Source organism: Myzus persicae, unplaced genomic scaffold (assembly GCF_001856785.1).
Source record: "Myzus persicae strain clone G006 unplaced genomic scaffold, MPER_G0061.0, whole genome shotgun sequence".
Taxonomy (NCBI): Eukaryota; Metazoa; Arthropoda; class Insecta; order Hemiptera; family Aphididae; genus Myzus; species Myzus persicae.
In genome coordinates, this window is record NW_019101460.1 from 298,135 (window position 1) to 319,276 (window position 21,142).

Sequence of the window (21,142 nt, forward strand, 5' to 3'; positions counted from 1 at the left end):
TGAATTTGGCTGTAATTGGATACAACAATTTTTTTATTGTGACACAAATTATTATTTTTTATACTCAATGTATTTTCCAAACTATTTATACTTTATTTAAACTATTTAAAGGCATTAATATATATATATATATATATATATATTGCAAATGTAATTCAAAATACCAACTAAGTTGTTCTTATATATACCAATTTAAAAATATTAAAAATACATTAGTAGGATTCTTCTTACAGATAAGTTCAAATTTCAAAATTAATTATTTAAAATTGGATATAAAATTATTTAATAAAACATAGGTACTGCATTCTTAATACACCCTTGTATTATATTGGCTGACGATGGACCGTATCCGCTCAGAATTGTTTTTCGTATGCAATGACTTATCACTGAATTTAAATTTAACACTTCGGCCATTTCATCCACGCATCTACCAACACAATGACGACGAAGTACACAGGCATCTAATGCCTGTTACTTATCTGCTTTTTTAGACTTAACTCAACAATTACTTCATCTGGCATAATTTTGATATTCCGGCTCGAAATTAAAGAAATAAGTACATAACTCGCCATTTGTCCATAAACTACCGTTTTAGACCTTAGCGCGGCGACTGCGGTGCGCATGACGGTTGGCCCGATGCCAGAAAATCGTCAAAAATTTGTGTCTAATGAATAGGAGGAAATAGCTGATGAGCGTGTGTATGCGGCGGCGCAGCGATGGCAGTCGTCTAAAATTATCGCTTCGTGTGTCCCTGGCTCTTTCGCTGGAAGAGTGTAGGAGGAAATAAATACCTTTCGTTCTTGTTCAGTTTGCACTGTGCAGTGTGCTTCCGAGTTCCGACCCACATGGTAGAGAAATGTGTGCGATCGTCGTCACGCTGTGTGCGTTTTTCACGGTGTTACTGCTCGTGGGGGCATCCGAAGATGACATTAAGCCGTCGGCCAGCAACAAGGTCGTAAAAATCGGTTAGTCTTAGTCTGTATAGTAGTGTTATTGCTACCACCCCAGTCATTGTATTAGTTATAATATCATAATATATGAACCTATACTGTTTGTTTAACGACGCTTTTTCGTTTCATTATTGTGTGTGTGCTTGTTCCCGAAAACTTACTGTATATCTACCTATATTAGCTAATGCTGTTTTATAGGTACCATAAATGCATACAGTTAAAACGTTTCGTTTTGTTACAGTTGCGTTGTTCAACGAGAACGATGATTCCGCCCATCAACTGGCGTATAACGTGAGCGCAAAAATCGTTAACATTATGGACACTGTTTTGCCTAAAAACAAAATCGTCCCAAGATCTGAGTACGTCGTGAACGACATGTATAACGTGACACGTGTTGGTGAGAAAATAGATAAATAAATAAAATCAATACAACGCCCTGTCGGTATATATTATGGTATGGGTGAGTTGATTCCCGAGATTTACTTTATGTATAAATTGATTTCCGAGTAGGTATGGACGTAATTTGGGAGGGATGACAGAGTGTGCAACAGTATAATCTAAATTCTCAAATCGAGATTAATAAGGATGTTGATAAATGGCCTTCCATTAATGCGCCAATATACACTGTCGTAATTAATTTATGTAATAATAATGAATAGCTTATTGTTTCGTTTTTCCAAATCAATCATAATATTATCTTACCTGCAGTTGTTGTGGTATATCGATTGTGCTATTACCTAGTGCAATTGCTTAGATTGCCTAATTACCATTTCTTATAAATTATTGATAGTTGCGCACACTCAACGATAACTTGACGACAAAATGAACGAATTCAAGTGTACCTAGGTTAAATCTATTTGCCTTTTTTTTTACATATGAGTGAAATTGTTTCAAAATTGTTTTGAAGGTTGCTTTAGTTGATTATACATGAAGTAAAAGGAACTTATATTATTTAAACTATATTTTAATTCATTATGCTATCATGGTTATTTAAAAATAAGTTTTACTCTTTTGATTTAGTTAATGTTTTCCTAACTTTTCATTGTTAAACCACAAATAGGGAATCAACTCGTATATACTTTTAATAACCCCGAAATCAATTCACCTGTCTCGATTTGGGTAAACAAGTACCTAGGAATCAAATCGTACGCAGCCAATATATAATAATATATGCTGTTATAAAATATAAATACATTAAATACTTATATGATGTACATATTATAAATAAACTCTTGATGATTTATGATTTATGATTATATAATATAGTATAATAATTAATTTAACAGCGTAAATCTATTTAAATATGTACTTTTTTGGTAGTATACGATAACATTTTCCAAAAAAGTATAAATAAAGATTGTTTTAAAAAACCTTACTAAAACTAAGACATACAAATACCTATTTAATAATATTAATAACTAAACGAAATCAAAATGTATCCCACAAACTAAACTTTGATTTTGTTTGTTTGTTTTCTTGATCATACGCGCTATGAATACACACGAAAAATTTTGTGGTAACTACCTATAAAAGTATGTGAATCGTTGAAGCTTGGAATCGCAGCGTTTATTGACGGAACAGATGACGAAGACATTGCAAATGTGATCAGATCTATTAGCACCCGTACACAAATACCATTCATCGAAACGCATTGGAAAACATTCCACCGACCCCCTGATCCTTACGCCATCAATATTTATCCCGATCCGTCTCTCTTGGCCGAGGCAAGTATATATATTATGCATTCGAAATCTACAATAATAATTATTACACACATATAATACATTATATATGATACGAATGTCGAATTTACGATCAGCATTGGTCATAGACCCTCAAAGGGGTCAACGACTGGATCTTATCCTTCTCGTGTCCCTACTCCCTTTGATAAGCCTGAAGGGAAATATAATATAATATTATAAATATTGTCTGCAGGCTTTCTAGACATGTCTAAGAATAGGTGATGAATCACGCCCTCTCATTTATGTTATAACATTTATGTAAGACCATCGGTACTTACGATTCAAAATATGTTTACAGGCTATAAGAGATATAATACTGGACATGGATTGGGAGTCTTTCACTGCTATCTACGAAAGTCCAGAAAGTTTGATTAGACTGAAATCCCTGTTAATGCATTTCGATTACGGACACAAGGGTCCGGGCAAATCTATTAAAATTATTCAAATTCCACCTACAGACGATTTTCGGTAATCCTTCAGACTGATATGATGGTCCCAAAATCTCATTTATGCGCAAATTAAGTATTTACAAATAATAACAATAATAATAAAACATTACAGGCCGTTGTTCAAAGAATTAAAGTTGTCCGGTGAAAAACACCTTATATTGGATTATAAAGTAGAACACATTATGCGCATACTGGGACAAGCGGAGGAAGTGCACTTTATGGGAGATTACCAGAGCTTCGTTATCACCAATTTAGTAAGCGAGATGAATTTATTAATCATTGTTCTCATACCACATCGTCGGCTCGTGTCTCATAATAATAATAATAATAATAATAATAATAATATTATTATTAATATAATTGTTTTCGTTTCAGGACGCGCACACTTTAAGTTTCAACGAGTTCCATAAATCAATGGCCAACATAACATTGATCCGGTTAATCGACCCAGAAAGTCAGCATGTCAAAAACGCAGTTGAGGAAATCATATTCAACGAACAGAAAAGCGGACGGATTAGTGTTTTATCTCCGAATACGATTAAAGTAAGCATGCACGCGTATAATTACGAGTAGTTAGGTTACCTACCAATAGTGTTGTAAACATGTAAAGTACTTATTGTAAGTTTAAATATCTAAGTACATTTACTATCAAATATTTAACAGAAATTTAAATATCTACTTCTTATAATCTGTATTGAATACTTACACAGGGTACAGGGACGTATTTTTCTTGGGGGGGGGGGGGGGGGCAGGGTGAGCAACGACATCACTAACTTAAAAAATATTAACAATTGGCCCGCCATTAATACTCAATGCGCTGTCATAATTAACTTATACATTATGATTTCATACATAGGTAATATAAATAAAATAAATTTTTTTTCAAGTTTTTGTATATTTTTGGTTTTTCGTGTTTATCAGGTTCGTTGATTATACCTTATTTGCCTTTTATTCAAATAATAAAGAAATGGATTTAGCTGGTTGCTTTAATTGCTTATAAGCTTTTAATTCTTTGAATTGCTAGCTATTTAAAAGTCGCATTAGTCGTTATGAGTTTCAATTAGAATCATAAAAGGGAAGAAAAGAATATTTACATAGGTTTGCATTGGTTACCTACACATATATATTTTTTCAAAACTGGCCTGCCTAAAAGTTTGCATACCCAGAAAAAAAACTGAAATGACACTTACATTTTAGTAATAAAAAATCATTTGTGAATCATTTTTCAAATTTTAATTGAACATAAAATTATCATATTAATAATGTAATTCCATAGAATTATTATTAGAATTAGAATTTTTATACACTAACAAGTATCAAAATATACCGTATTATAAGGTCCTTTTAAATGTAGTAAAAATGATGAAAATATGCAACAAATATGTAAGAAAATAAAGGTGGGCAAGTGGGACCACTCTGCTGTACAGTGGTGTCGATTAAATCACTTTAATGTATGTGTTAAATTTGAATTTATCTGCATCAAATCATTATAAATGAAAAAGGATTCTGAGCGAAGGTAGACTGTTTAGTAGGTAATATTACTAAGTGACTTACTTTTATGACATTATTGCTATTAAAGTAGTATATTTTACTATTAATTACTATTAACAATACAATATCTTTTACATTTTTTGGTTACAGTATAAAATACTTATAAGAAGTCTTATTCCAAATTTTCAATACTTAGCTTTAAAGATTAAAAACTAAATAATTTTTTAACAACAACATAATTTGCAAATTGCTATGATTTTTGTCAAATGTTGAACTTATTAAATACTTATAAAAAAATGTATGCTCATGTATCTATATTTTTAACACTATTATAACCACTCTGAAAAATGAGGATCGTGTGTTGGATAGATTTTCAAGCTATTTGACACAGAGAACATTTTTTTTTATGTTTGTAGAAATAATATTTAAAAAAATTGAAAATTGAAAATGTCTATTAATAGCCCAAAGAGAATCCTATTATTCAATACATCAGCTTGAAGCTCTAATGATTTGTAAAGATTACTGATTAAAATCCAAAATTGTAAAATGGGAAAAATATACAATACATAAATATCCGCACTCTAATATTAGGTACTTATACAATATTATATCTGTAAGTATCCACAGATGACGGTTGACCATTTGCAACAAATAATGTTATTAATGTGTAATATTAAATTCAAAACATATATATATGTATATATACTATTATAAAACATAACACCAGCGTAATTATCCGTAATTTGATTTAAACTTCCTTAAAACGTACTGGAAAACTCTAGAAGCTGAATAAACGCCGTTATTTGGTTTCCTATATCCTACTTTTTAAACTTTTTTTCTAATTTAATTCGAAAATCACAGTGCTGCATGCTATGTTACAGAAAAAACCAATAACTCTCCACTCCCTTTAAAATTTGAAATATGTGAACAGAATTATAATAATAATATTATGACTAATTTTGGCATTCATCCAAAAATTATAATAACCGGCAGATACTCCAGAGTCAAGATGAACATTGGAAATATTACAAATTTAATTTTCTTACACAACACATTTTATATTATAATATAATATTATAGATGCCTAGACATTGACGTGCATATTAATATTAATATTTTATAGCAATAAATGATTGTTTTCTTTTTCATATACAGACAAAAACCGCGTTGATGTACGACGCGGTGAACTTTTTCGCAACGTCGCTCCATGGTTTGGTGGCAACACAAACAATGGGGCCCACGAGAATCGCTTGCGATGAAATAAAACCGTGGGTGCACGGATACAGTCTAATCAACTACATGCGAGTGGTAAGATAAGATTGTTTTTAGTGGTGAATCCAGTGTAAGGTAGTGCCGCATTACTCACAGATAGCATGATGTTTACTTACGAAAATGTCATCCACAAACGCAGACTATTATGTAAAAATATTATCTATAGTTATTATAGCTACAACTCAACTGTAGAAACAATAAACATTTATAATCAAAAATTAAAATACGTTTTCAGTTGAATAATAAAGATAGCCGATAAGTACTCTATTATTTTAGATAGAGACCAATTATGTGCTGGCCAAAAATATTAACTGATGACTAACCTCTAGAACAGCCTCCTCCCTCCTAGAACCGCAACTACAGATTGAGCTATTTGATCAGAATACTTTCCACAGATGTTATGTCTGTATAATAATATATTATTATATTATGATTGGTTGCTCTTTTGCAGATGGAGTTAGACGGACTGACCGGAAAAATGAGATTCAATTCAGAGACAGGTAACAGGAATTACTTTAAAGTAGACGTGGTCCGTGTGCAAGAGAGTAAGAAGCATCGTTTGGGATCTTGGGATCCGGTGGAGAGAATAACGCTGACGAGATCGGCGTCCGAAATCTACTCAGAATTTGCCCAGTCGATTACGAACAAGACGTTTATTGTCGTCGGAAAATTAGTGAGTAAATCCAACTATACCTAAACCAAGAGTGTATGCACCAAGTACATACATAACAATGTTAAAGTAAATTAATCGAACATTCCAAACAAAAAAAAATAATTTTTAAACAATAACAGGTTCAACCATATCTGATGAGATGCAACGCCACTGAAAAGGGAATGGACAAAGACGAAGAATGTTTCGAAGGATTTGCGTACGACTTGGTCGAGGAAATGGCCAAATACAATGGATTTAAATTCAAGTTTACCACCAACCAAGATTACGGAATTATGAATCACAAGACTGGCAAGTGGAGTGGTATGATTGGAGAGTTACAGTCCATGGTAAACATAATATAGTATGGTAGATCATAGATGTAATATGTTGCATGTCTAACATGCATATATTGGATATTGTATATACAATTGGCTATCACGTGTATAAAATAATGTTAATAGCTGGTGCAAATGTAGTGATTTGAGAGGAGAATAATATTCTCACATTTTTTTTTAAATATCCACAGAAAGTGATAATATATAACCATTCCGTTATCAATGAACTTTAAAGTACCTACTTATGCAAGGTTTTACTTTTAAATTAAACAACTTCATTCAACTTCTCACAAATCCTGCGTTGTTATTAAATGAAAACACATAAAACTAAGACTTGTGAGAAGTATCGTTAACTAGTAGGTACTTATTAGGTATTGAAATTGATGCTGTTTTTAATACGAGACACTCAATCAATCAACATATTTTTTATTTTTGAAAAACACATCAAAATCATTCCAATTACAATCTAGATTCTATAGGTATATATTCTCTCTATAGAATTCTATAGAATCATAGAAATATTAACAAATAAACCAAAACGTTTTCCAAAAATGTTGTTTTTAATGACTTAAAATAATGTAAAAGTGATATATCTAAAAACGTTTGTGTTTTTTGAAATAACGAGTGTCTTATATTAAATGGAAAACTCCGTATGTATATATTATACCGTGTGACCCCAAAAGCAGGGGCCACTTTACCACTCATGACCATGTAAATATTTTTCAATTCAGTTTGCGGGACATTAAACTAGACTAATGGATCGTAAATGTCTATGACTTACAATGTTTTTAACTCATGTATCTTGTGCATGCACAATACAACTTACATTTTTTAAATGGCAACCCTTAATTTGAATACCATATATGGGTTTATCGATTTTTTTCAAGCCATTTCGATGTATTAACTTTTGTCCTAAACCCAAAATTGACTAAACTAGATCTAAGTAGAATTTAAAAAATTAAAAAATTCAATTTAATTAATTTTTTTTTCTGACTGTATGTGTTTATTTTTTTCTTCTAAACACCATGAAACAAACAATCATAATTATTATAATTAACTAATTATATATTTACTATTTATGAATTATTATCTTATTTTATTATTACACATTATGAAATAACATAGTTTAAACATGTATTTTCAAGGAACAAAATGTCTATTTTATTTTTTTTAACATTACTATATATTTTTATTTACAATTTAATTTACAGAAATAAATTGCAAACATAAACTATTCAATAAACTGTTCGAAAGTCCCTCCGTCGTGTAAAGTGCATACCTCAAGTCAACGTAAACATTTACGAGTAGTTGCTGCCAGTATTTGGTTTTCATTCAAGAGGCTACAAGCGTGTGTAATTGTATTCTTTAAATATAGGATGTTGATTGGAGGATCAACATACACAATATTTTTCAAGTGTCCCCACAAAAAAATCTAACAGTGTTAGATCTGGTGACCTTGGGGACCAGTCTACTGGTCCATGTGTTGAAATAAATGTTTTGCCAAATCTTACTCTCAACAATTCTTGGACAATTCGTGCATTGTGAGCAGGTGCCCCGTCTTCCTGATAATAAATGTTTCTACGTATATCTAAAGGTAAATCATAAAGGAGTAATTGCAAGTCATTACGCAAAAAATCTAAGTATCTTCTTCCCGTTAGAGTTCCGTTATAGAAATGGGGCCCAAGTAACTAACCACCAATCAAACCAACCCATACATTTGTACCCCAACATGTTTGGCAGCTTGTAGGAACAGCCTAGTGAGGATTTTCATTCGACCAATAACGATTATTTTGGTTATATAATATATACTCCAAATATGATATTCAAATTACGGGTTTCCGTTTAAAAAAATGTAAGTTTTATTGCGCATGCGCAAGATACATTTTTGTTTTTTTTGTTTTTATTTGAGATAAACAATCTATACCTTATAGGGGCACAATAAGTTTATATGGTTAAAGTAAATTACACATGATACGCTTGACGAGAAGTCATCCACTATGACACTCAATATTGATTTTTTTTTACATAAAATTAGTTTAACAACTGAAGCTCTGATTTTGGATTATTTGATGGGAGGGGTGTAAACAAGTAGGTCACGACACCATTTTCGTTTTAAACGTCTGGGTGGGTTTCCAGGAATAGAAAGGATTGCGAGATTTTGTATTAACTGGTTGCTATTAGAAGAAAGACGCTTGTGGAAGCGTCGGTAATGAGCTGTAGCTTCTTCGTGTACCAATTTCATTTTTAGATCAGTGTGAATAGTGTGGTTTGAGACGTAAGGAGGAGCATTTAAAAGTTTCCTGAGTGCTATGTTTTGAAATGTTTGTATTTTATTTACGTTTGATTTTTTTGCATTACCTCATAACTGTATGCCATATGTCCAGACTGGTTTGATTAAAGATTTATATATGAGGAGTTTTGTGTTGATATTTGTGTATTTACAAGATGTATGAGTTAAAAACATTGTAACTCATAGATATTTACGATCCATTAGTCTAGTTTAATGTCCCGCAAACAGAATTGAAAAATATTTACATGGTAATGAGTGGTAAAGTGGCCCCTGCTTTTTGGGACACACGGTATATATAAACATGTACATACTGAATGGCTATATTCAATTTTTCACCATTTTCATTGGTTATGTGGGACTCTGCAGCGAGCGGATTTAGCTATCTGTGACCTCACGATCACTTTTGACCGGCGGAACGCGGTGGACTTCACGACACCGTTCATGACGCTGGGCATAAGCATACTTTACGCTAAACCTGAGAAGAAGAAACCACAGCTGTTCTGGTTCCTGAACCCGCTGTCATTCAGCGTCTGGATGTACACAGCGACCGCATATCTGGGTGTGTCTTTGTTCTTGTTCATGTTGGCCAGGTAAGTGAGAAACGAAAATAAAGTCGTACTTAACATTTACAGGCGGAAACCGCACCGCTGGTCTTAACGCGTCATAAACGGTCATAGTCCGCCATCGTGTAACCCGTCCGCCTCTGACGTATATCGTGATACAGTGTGTATACAATTCATATTATATACCCTTGTATATACAATATACATTTATATATATATATATAATGTATTATGTATATAATAGAATGTAATGTAATAAACAATATGCCAGATTAAAAAATAATACCCAATAATTGTATATTCATGGGCGAAAATTGTTTAATATTTCTCCTCGGCAGATAGGGAAGAAGAACATTTTACTTTCAAACCTCAATAGCAATAAAGCAAAAGGATGTAGCGTGAAGTGTATGACATGCTACATTTGCATTGAGAGATATTCGTTTTGTAGCATATAATCGGTCTAAATAGTTTTAATTTAATGCACAGGTGAGTTGATTCCAGAGACTTAGTTTATGCAGGTATTAATTATAATTCCAAAGTTCATTAGATGGACTTATGAATTGATTCCCAGCACACATATAATATTTGATTTCCAAATTTCAGCCTATTAGCATAACCCAGAAAACAACTGACAAGTCTCCCGAGCATTTATATTTTTGGGCTTTTATTCATAAATACCAGGGGACTATTAGTGGAAGATTACTTCTATTCAGTGTGAAAGATAAAAATTTGAAAAGCATCGTTTTCAAAAATTAGTATTTGCCAATGACATTTCGATGATGCTTACGAGTTTGAAATATCGCGTAATATCATTTGGCCGAAATGTCTAAACGGGGAGGATCCCTCCCTTTTTAGGGTGTAAGCCAATTCACTTCCTCTTGGTGGGTGCGGGGTACATCGAATCAACTAGAACGCATTCAGGATACTTTAAAAATAAAAATAAAGATATTTTTTCTAGGGACGCACCATTAAATAAGCGTCATTTCGGGACGCACTCGGGTGCAAAAGTCTCTGCTCCGCGGTGGCTGCTCCTGAGCCATCAAAGTTCAAAACCCTTCTCAAACCTTTCACAGAGTACAAAATATCAATACCTCAGCTGATTTTCGCCTATGAATATAATATTAAATAAATATTGTTATTATTATTTCGCTTGATAGTCATCAAATTAGGCGGGTTGAGTTGAGTTTTTTTTCCATAACATCGTCGAACACAATAGTATTTTCTGTAGATGACTAACATTCCGTGTAAATATATTTATATCTATACATATTACGTAGGTATATATAGTCTATTATAGTAATAATATATTATATGCGAGGTCCCGGAGAGTATATATATATATATTATAATGATTGCGGGGGACGCCGTGAAATACTATATTGTGGATATATAGGCACGTATAAAGCCATATAGGTACCTACCGCAGTTGGCCCAGACCGTTGTGGAACTGTTTTCAGAATGACACCGTTCGAATGGGAACTCCCACACCCGGTCAAGCCCGGAGACGACACCATGGAGAATTCGATGACGCTGCTCAACTGCCTGTGGTTTTCCATCGGTTCCGTGCTGTGTGCCGGATGCGAAGTCTTACCCAAGTGAGCGCAAACCTAAATTTGCCGACGGCTGCACGTGTTGATATACTGCACTATAATATACATAATTATTAATTACATACATATATATATATATATTATATTTCACAATTGTTTTAACATATTATGTTTTGTATAATTGTATAATATATAGGTACATAATGTATTATACAGAGTTGCAGCGGTCGTGATTTCTCAATAATTTCTGTAGTGAAATGATAGAAAATACGATTGTCCACCAAACTGCACTTTGTATAATACTCGTAAATACAGTGTGTTAATTAGTTAAGAAGTCAGTGGTTCCGTTTTTAAAAATCATAAAAAATTTAAAAAAATTGTTTATAAATCATGATTAAAGGGTGGTCACTGGTCATGAGATAATATTTCTTTGAAATAGCTACACTGCATTATGAACTAAGGTTACTGACTTTCCAATCACCTACTTAACATACATGTATATTGTATATATATATATTATAATTGTGCGCAATTGCAGTGCTTGTCAGTTTGTGTGTGTACTTTTGTGGTTTGTGTGCGCTAATAGCTTTTATCGTCTTTATTACCAGCTGCTATATCAGTGGCGTATTTATAAGACTTTCCTCTATAATAGCAGGATATATTATAGACTATAGCCATATAATAAGATTTATTGATATATAATTATAGGTAGTTCTGTTTTATTTAGAATTATAAATTATTTCCAAAAATATAATCAACAACATTTTGAAGTAGATACCATGTATGACAATAAATTGTTAAAGGTAATTTGTAACCACAGTTTAGTATAAAAATAATAACTATACATCGAAATAATAGTTTTTTAAAGATTAAAACATAAATGTTTGGGTCCTTTCGGCCTAAAGGTCAAATGGTAATACAAAATAGTAGGTACCTATAATATAGCCTATAGGTATATATGATTTTACATCTATGAGAGATTTATTTATTTATTTCGTATGGCAATTTATGAGAGATGACATGATTTAAAAAAAAAATGTTTTGTTATTTTTAAAAGTCCATAAAAAATATTCAGTCGACGTCATAAGAGTATAGGTACCTATGTCCTATACGCATCATACATATTATTCTGTCTGCTGTATAATCTGTCATTTCCGCCCTCCCCCACTCCGTATAAATATGCCACTGACCGAGCTACACAATAATATGCTATTTATAAATTCGTAGTCATTACTTTAGAATCTATAACCATAATAATATACATAATACATACTTTCGGCGTATCGTGCAATAAAGCGCACCTTATACTTGTTAATAACATGTACCTAATAGGTACTTACATAATATTAAAATATTACGGCGACTATGGTCTATATGATACGGCGCTGAGGCTGCAGCAGTGTGTGTCCGCACACAAAAACCAGTGGCGCGTCCGTTTGAATGACGTAGTTATCTATCCCCGTTGATTGTTTGCAGAATCACACCCAACGAATGGCACGATCCACAGCCGTGGAAAGACGGTAACAACGAGCTTGAGACTAGGCTTAATGTGGCTAATCTGATATGGTTCAGTTGCGGCACCATGTTGCAACAGGGTTCCGATGTATCACCTCAGTAAGGCAACAACACGAGAACCTAACACAGTGTTTATATTATATATATACGTACCTATAAACAGTGCAAGGCTGGGCATTAACGAGTAAAAAAGTACAAGTTAAGCTAAAAATGTATTTTAATTTAACTTAGTGACTCGACTAGTTACTTTTGGGTTTCCGTTATTACTTATTTAACAATACTATAATCTTAACTTGATTGCTTTTAAATTATCGTTTTTAGTTCGTGAACGAATTCAATTTTCAATTAAGATATGTATTTATTTTATTTTATTACACTTCTTCAATCGATTTCATTTTCATGTCAAACAATATTTCGTGTAATTTTTGGTGTAGACTGTGAATTGTTTTTATATAAGTGACGACAATTTTTAATGAAGTACTGTATAAACACTATCTATGCCTATAGTATACCTATATAGATTTAAGTTAGTAAACTTGAATAAAGTGGACTAGTGTTCAAAAAATATATATTTACCTTAAATTTTTAACTTTTTCTTATTAATTAATGCATATTTACCTAACTTAGCTGAGTTCAAAAATGCATTAACATGCCCAGCTTTGACCGACAGTAGATTCTTATGATGTCGAACGCCAATATCTAGAATTATTCGTTATCTTGAACTAAACTTAAATCCCCTTGAAACTATCATTACACCAAATTAGCATTACTGCAATACTCAAGACTAGATAATACCCCAAACTTTTTTCTGTTGCCCTTGAGATTCGACATGATAAGAGCTTACAGTATTCATATTCTATATTCTATATCATCTATGTAGAATATACTATATGTAAGGTACACGTATATTATTTAGGTATAGACGTTTATATATAATAATATATAGCTATGTATGATACAACAATAATTCATAATACAATTATAAGACAATACATACATGGACGAAACGCACAACCTGTTCATAATATACCTATAATGAGTTTATAAGCTATTATTTATATTAAAAGTTAAAACACTTAAGAACATATTATAACAATGTACGATAATCGGTAGGTATTTTTTTAAACTTAAAAACATAATTTGAAAATCCTTTGTACTTCTTGGGAGACTTCGTGGTAAGTGATAACCCCACGTACAATATAATAATATAGTCATTATGCTTTAAATAGAGGCAAGGCAGACTTATGGACGGTTTGGCCTTCCATTTCAAGCCTAGCTAACCTAAGATACCTTATTCAATCTATAGTCTTATGCATTCATTTACATATATTTTACAAATGTGACTAATTATTATTCAATACTATATGTTTACTTGTATGATTGCTTTATATGCATATGATTATGACGAAAAAGCGTGTCCAACTATCGTCTTTTTAACATATTTTAACATTTTAACCTACACAATCTGTATGGAATTCCATCTTAATAATAGATTTAGCAAATGCAGACAGTTTTATTGGTCTCATATATTCTTATAAGGAATATATTTCTTCATAAATTGCTTATTACAAGTCAATAGTTATAATTTATCGTACAAAGAAATTATACTATATTGTTTTCTAATATCATTAAGTACGACTTTCACTTTATTTAATCTTTATAAAATAGCACATATAAATCAGTGTGAAAAAATATGCGCAAGTAGATACCGCTCTGCTGTACAGTAGGTGTTGAGTGGGTCATAGTAACGGATGCGTTAAATTTTAATTCAATGACGTGAAATCAATGTATACAAAAACGATTCCGAGCGAATGCTTTAAACAATTCAGAAAATTTTAAATGTTGACTTCTCACAACTCATACATACAAACTAGATTCAATGTTACACCAGAAACCACCCCAAAGTTGAAAATCTAAGTATTTGTCGTACTACTTTTCGTGTACACAGGCAAATAAAAAAAACACACCATTGTAAAATCAGCACATTTATCGCTTTGCTCAGAATCTAAAAGTTAATTAGTATACCTACTCTTGAGTCTTGGCTAAATGTCTTGAATTATACGCAACTCACCGTCTTCGCATCATATTCATAGGTATATATTTTACCTATAAATTATTTCTACGTCCGTTTATGTTTTTTCTCAACAATAATAATATTGTCGTTTACTCGTTTGTATTTTATACGATGATATTATTATCGGATTAGTATGAACTAATAAGTAATTACTAAATACCTGTACAGGGTGATCCATTTAACGTAAGGTACTCATTATTTCAAAAATTACTAAGTTATATTTTTACATAATATCAAGTCGTTAAAAACAACATTTTTCCAAAATAATTTTTTTTATCACTATCATATTTTTTAGAGTTAAGTTAAAAATCGAATTTTTGACGCGTATTTTATGACCTTCGTTATAACTATTTAAAATAAAAAGAGCGGAGTGAATTGGTACTGGAGTACCTCGCAAAATGTTGGCCCCAATGGCATAGACAGAAATTCTTCTTTTTTTGGGGGGGGGGGGAGAGAGGGAGAATATAAATTCATTATTTCTGAGATAAATCTCAAGATAATGCCCATCACGCTAATATTATATATATAAAAAAAAGGTCATGGTCAATCCCCCATATCCCGCCATGACGTGTGCTCCCATTGATTGGTCCACTACTCTGCTCGTCAAAACTTTAAATACTTGGGTAGTAGTTATAATTTATAAATTATGACTAATAACTAGGTACTTGTCTGAAATTTTATTTTGATGGATCGATATACTCCAAATAATATTCTGTTTCGGAATATTAAATTAAAAATGTCACCTGTCAAGCTCGTCAAAACTTTAAAAATTATAACGATAAAATATAGAAAAACATATTTTTCCAAAAATGTTGTTTTATAATGACTTAAAATTATACACGTAAAAAACTATTCAAAAACGTTAAAGGGTTTTCTGAAATTATGAATGTCTTGCGTCAAACGGATCACTCCGTAAAATATCAAAAGAATAATTTATTATTATACTATATAATTACCTATAGCTAGGTACTGCAGCCTGCAGCACAATATAACAATGTAACATCATGAAATGTTTCGTAACCACTGTGCTGTATACGTATATAGGGCGGTGTCCACGCGTTTAGTGGCAGGGATGTGGTGGTTTTTCGCGCTGATCATGACCTCGTCGTATACTGCCAATTTGACAGCGTCCATTACCAGCGGACGCCTGGACACGCCAATCAAAAACGTCGATGACTTGTCGAAAGACTCGAACATCGAGTACGGCTGTTTCGAGGATGGATCGACCGCCAGTTTTTTTCAGGTCTGCCGCAGTGTTCTATAATGTGCCTACGCCGCATAAATCCATTTCAGTTATAATAGTTACCTGTAATGCCTAACTAATAATAGTAACAACTTCCTATAATTAAAATGCATTGACTTACTGTACAATCTATAAAAGTATAGGTCATCTATACTATAGGTACTTCTAGCCATGTCCCATATTAATTATTAATATTTGCTCAATTTCTTACCAAATTACTTACTTGTTACTTACATACTTACAGTATATTACTACTACTTCGTACTTCTGCTACTTGCTGCGTTGCTTTCGTACATTTATTAGGTAGGTACTTACTTGTTTACCATATGTTGTGTACCTTATGTTTATTAATGTTTACTTACTTATACTTAATCACCTGACACTTACATACTTAATTACCTATTTACCTACCTACTTATTCATTCAATCACAAACTTATCAACTGACAAGCAGTGAGTTTCATTAGCTCTACGGTTCTATCAATTCTAGCCTATAAAGGTAACCGTATGTATTTGTAGGTACCTATCTACCATTGCAAATAACCTATTTAATCAACATTCAAATTCAGCAAGTTCTACGGCTTCAACAATTTTAGAAGCAATAATATGTTGACATTTTTATCATGATTAGGTTTTATGCAATTTCTGTCGTCTGAATGAGAGCGATTATGTGCAACAGAGTATAAATCAAGTAATGAAAAACAATTACTGTATTAACCTCTACTAGCTTCAATAATGAAGTGAACCTATTTAAACTGTACAAAAATAATCAGTTACTTGTTAACAATTTAATGATAATTTCAGTTAGAATGTGTTTAAAAAAAAAAACTAAAATCAGTATCCTGATTTGATCAGTGAGAGATGGTGGTAGGTATAGAAAATCACTAGGTTTCACCCAAAACAATTATTTGTTCGTATTAATAAATCAGCTGTTTTAATGACGACTTGCTATAAATTGTGCAGAAATCGAACTTGAGTTTGTACCAGAGGATGTGGAGCGTGATGGAAGCGTCTAACCCGACTGTGTTCACGAAGAGCAATCAGGAGGGCGTTGACCGAGTACTCAAGGGTAAAGGCCGATATGCGTTTCTCATGGAATCTTCGAGCATCGAGTACCAGACAGAACGTAACTGCAACCTGATGGAAATCGGCAACACCCTCGACTCCAAAGGGTACGGCATAGCAATGCCGATGAGTGAGTAGTGTAATATTATATAGCCTTTAAAAAAATGTTTTAGCGTAGTTTATATAGGGGCACAGGACTCGAACAAGCTCTAACCATCTATCTCCAAGCGCAGTGTACTACAACACATACATCATAATAATATTATATATTCATATTCACATCCATGGGACGGATTGGGCCATCTGGCATCTGTGCATCAGCGGGCCTCGTACGAACGAATTAACGACTTTTAACGTTGCCGCGGTTGCAGTCTGACTGTAGCAACGTTTAGTTTTAGACTGTTTTTATCTAATAGGTTCTTAGTAGGTATTTTTTTACTTATTTCGAACATTTGCAAAGCAAGATTATATAACAATGAGCAATACCTAGCAAATATTATAAATAATACCTTTATTAATACAGACATATACAGTTATACGGTTGCTGTGAATGTAGGTAATATAATAATTGTTATAGCGAGCAAGACAATAACAATCTCAATTAGGTAACTCACTAACATAATAATAGGTAGGTAATAACTAATATTATTTTTTTTTTTATTCAAGTAAGGCTTCAACTCCTGAGGTTATTAGCCTGTAAAAATTACAAAATAGTATTGATATTAAATATTAGTCTTACAACTGTAGGGATACATTATTTAACAATAAACTAATATTATTATTTTATCCGAAATCCAAATTCATCCCTGCATGGATGCATACCTGTCTGCTATCTATATGGGTAGTAACTATTATATTTTGTGTAAACAATGAGCAATGGGCAATGGCAACATTATAATTTTAGATAAACTAAAATATATTCGATTTTCGTTACCTAGCTGAAACAAAATTTATTTGTGACCCAACATTTAGGAGTAGAATTTTGGAATGAAAAGTAGCCTATAACTTTCGTGGTAGGTGTTGAAAGAACGCAGAAAAACAATTTGATCAAAATTAGACCGTTAGATTACACTGCGCAAAAAATGCATTTACATGGCCATAGGTATAGTACTTACTTACAAATCAAAGTTATGAATTATTTAGACATATAGCTCCGATATACACAATAAGTAGGTATATTTCAATATTTCAATAGGTATACGACAATAATTAGTTTAATTTAATAGGTAAACAATAGTATGAACTATGAAGTACATAGTATATTATATAGTAAAATAATATTATAATATATTAAATTATTATGTATATTGTATTGATAGGTACCTATATGGTAATCTGTTATTTTTTTCTTTTAAGATTCTCCGTATCGTACTCTGATCAGTGAATCGGTGTTGAGATTACAAGAGTCTGGATTCATGCGAGAGCTCAAAGACAAATGGTGGAAAGTCCAAGGAGACAATAAATGCGAGGTGAGTCGCTGTAGAGAACGACGAAGGTTGAAAAACCTGTTGTATGACTGTTTAAAAAAATAATGTTTGTCCATATAGGAAGAAGATGAAAGCGACGAACTCGGCTTTACGAAAATTGGTGGCGTTTTCGTGGTACTGGTTCTCGGGTGTTTAATTGCGTTTATGTTTTCCATATTGGAGTTTTTGTGGAATATCCGGAAAGTGGCTATCGAAGAAGAGGTAAGGTAATGCAAGGCCGCACTTAAGTAGTTACCCACGTGGTGACTGATGGCCTTTATAGATAATACTTTTAAGCTTTTTCTACAAAAACATTATCGTATAGAAAAAGGGTGTACCGAGTAAATCTGTCCCCTTCCTCAAACACACCTCATTTTATGATTTAATATGTCATACACCTGCAGAGTCCGACATCTTTAAGTCCGTTAATGGTGTTACTTAGAACAATTAATAAACCTTGATGAAATATAAAATAGTCGAGTAACGCGCTGAAAACCAGACAAAGTTCGATTTGAAAAAATGACAGCTCATTTTTTTTACTGTAGGACATAAAATGCAAAAATGCAAATTATTTAATTTATATAAAACTAAAAATTCAAACAAATACATAATTTTTTTATAGTTATAAAATAATGTATTAGACTTTTCCTTACACTGCAATTTTAAATTACAATATTACCTATTGTGAAATATAAAAAGCATCAATCTGATATTAATCTCGTCTGTAGATATGTCAACGATTTATCTAACATAAAATTAACATTAACCTAATAAAGCTATAACCAATATTATACCACAATTTAGAATTTAAATCTATATATTATACATGTACATCGTATATAGGTTTACATTTATCTCATCGATGTAATTTAAAGAGGGGCGAGAATTATAAATAGGTACTACGTAGACAGTTGAAAAAAAATGTTCAACCATTTTAGTAACTTTTAAATGTTCAATATAAGCTTTCATTAGTTAAGTAATTGTTGGTGTCGTACGGACGTAAATTAAAAATATCCACGTACAAAAATCTCAACTTGTTTTAAACATTATACTCCAAATCCTAAGGGCTAAGACTGTTCAAATAATGTTTACAAAAGCTAGAAGTTGAAATAATAGGATAATACGATAATACGTATTAGGTTTGCGCATTTATAATCTCACATTAAGAATTTCCTGAACAAGTTTGGGTAGAAAAGGCAGAAGTACCTTTAAACAAAATGGAATTCGAAATGTAAAATGCACCTACGCAATACTTATTTTTAATTCTTATATTTATATTAATTTATTACCATAGTTTTTATTTTTATATGATAAAATAATCAAATACAATTATTGTACAAGAAAATTTTAATAAAATACATTTTTTTACACTGCGAATCCAGATAATTTGGAATTTGGAACTTTTTGTTTGGACACTGATAGTAAAAAATGAGTCGGGTTACTTTTTTCAAATCACTTTTTGGCCGACAACCATCGAGCTGCAAATTATTACCTTGTCTGCTCGGATCGGTTCCGAGTGAATGTGTACCTAATTGATATTAATTTTGCTCTCGTTTTAGATAACACCAAAAGAAGCGTTGATTTTAGAATGGAAATTCGCAATGAAGTGTGACGGAGGAGTCAAGCCACTAAGGCGGCGGCATCATATCGATACCGAAACTAACAACTCTGATACAAGCTAGAGATGACTACGAACGACCGACGACGTTTAGTATACTTGTTGGTAAACTATTTTTTTTTCCGCCCCGTCCGTGATAACGAAATACAAAATTCAGTTGAAAGATATTCAATAGAAACACAATTAAATACCTAAGTACTACCTATAGGTTAGGTCGACGAGCAATTTCAGAGTACGGCGCGGTAAACGAACATTAAATTAAAAATCTCACGAGGAAAAATTATTATAATTTTGACGTATTATACGAATCCGAAATTTTTTTGTTTCATAATAAATGCGATTAATTGTTTTACTAAATATTTGTGATTTTTAATCAACCCACATCGAAGTATGCATATTTTGATAATATTTCCTCCAATATATGTTATGCGGTATAATAACAAATAAGTACGCAGTACGTACACCTTATAAACATGCAGGATATTTTCATACACCTACTTGAACAAGATATATAATATATATATATATATATGTAATAAGTGCTATAATATTTAAAAATTGAAAATCAAATATTCGATTTTTCGCTGTAATAGAATTATTACGATGAAATACAGGGTATTATGGTACATCAAGCAATCTACCACTTGATTACTTGAATCAAATTATTTGACGCTAATTAATACAATATGCATAGAATGACAAAAAATATTCCTATATATAATAAATTATTTCAATTTTATATTTTTGTCAGGTCTGTACTGAAAGTTTAATTTTCTATAACGTTTGAAGTGTTGGAAAACGACCTTTCCGCGTCCAGCAGGTGGTAAAGTGGGAATCCTCATAGTGCTGAGTGGTTAAGTGGAAATCT

At 32.0% G+C, this 21,142-nt stretch overlaps 1 protein-coding gene across 4 annotated transcripts; it reads left to right on the top strand.

Annotated features, from left to right (window-relative positions):
- The first annotated feature begins 716 nt into the window (after nt 1-716).
- LOC111029174 (glutamate receptor ionotropic, kainate 3-like) lies at nt 717-20,417 on the top strand. 4 transcript variants are annotated; one of them, XM_022308064.1, is made up of 17 exons: nt 717-965; nt 1,192-1,347; nt 2,484-2,674; nt 2,991-3,160; nt 3,254-3,395; nt 3,517-3,684; nt 5,788-5,940; nt 6,356-6,577; nt 6,697-6,903; nt 9,548-9,771; nt 11,202-11,339; nt 12,771-12,908; nt 15,928-16,126; nt 17,089-17,320; nt 18,547-18,659; nt 18,738-18,878; nt 20,216-20,417. In XM_022308064.1, the coding sequence occupies exons 1-17, from the start codon at nt 857-859 to the stop codon at nt 20,336-20,338; spliced, it is 2,826 nt and encodes a 941-aa protein (XP_022163756.1). In that variant the 5' UTR covers nt 717-856; the 3' UTR covers nt 20,339-20,417. The 4 variants fall into 4 exon arrangements, with proteins under 4 accessions (XP_022163756.1, XP_022163758.1, XP_022163757.1 ...); XM_022308067.1 differs by lacking the exon at nt 717-965 and adding an exon at nt 1,005-1,112; XM_022308066.1 differs by lacking the exon at nt 12,771-12,908 and having other exon boundaries at nt 718-965.
- Nucleotides 20,418-21,142: the final 725 nt, after the last annotated feature.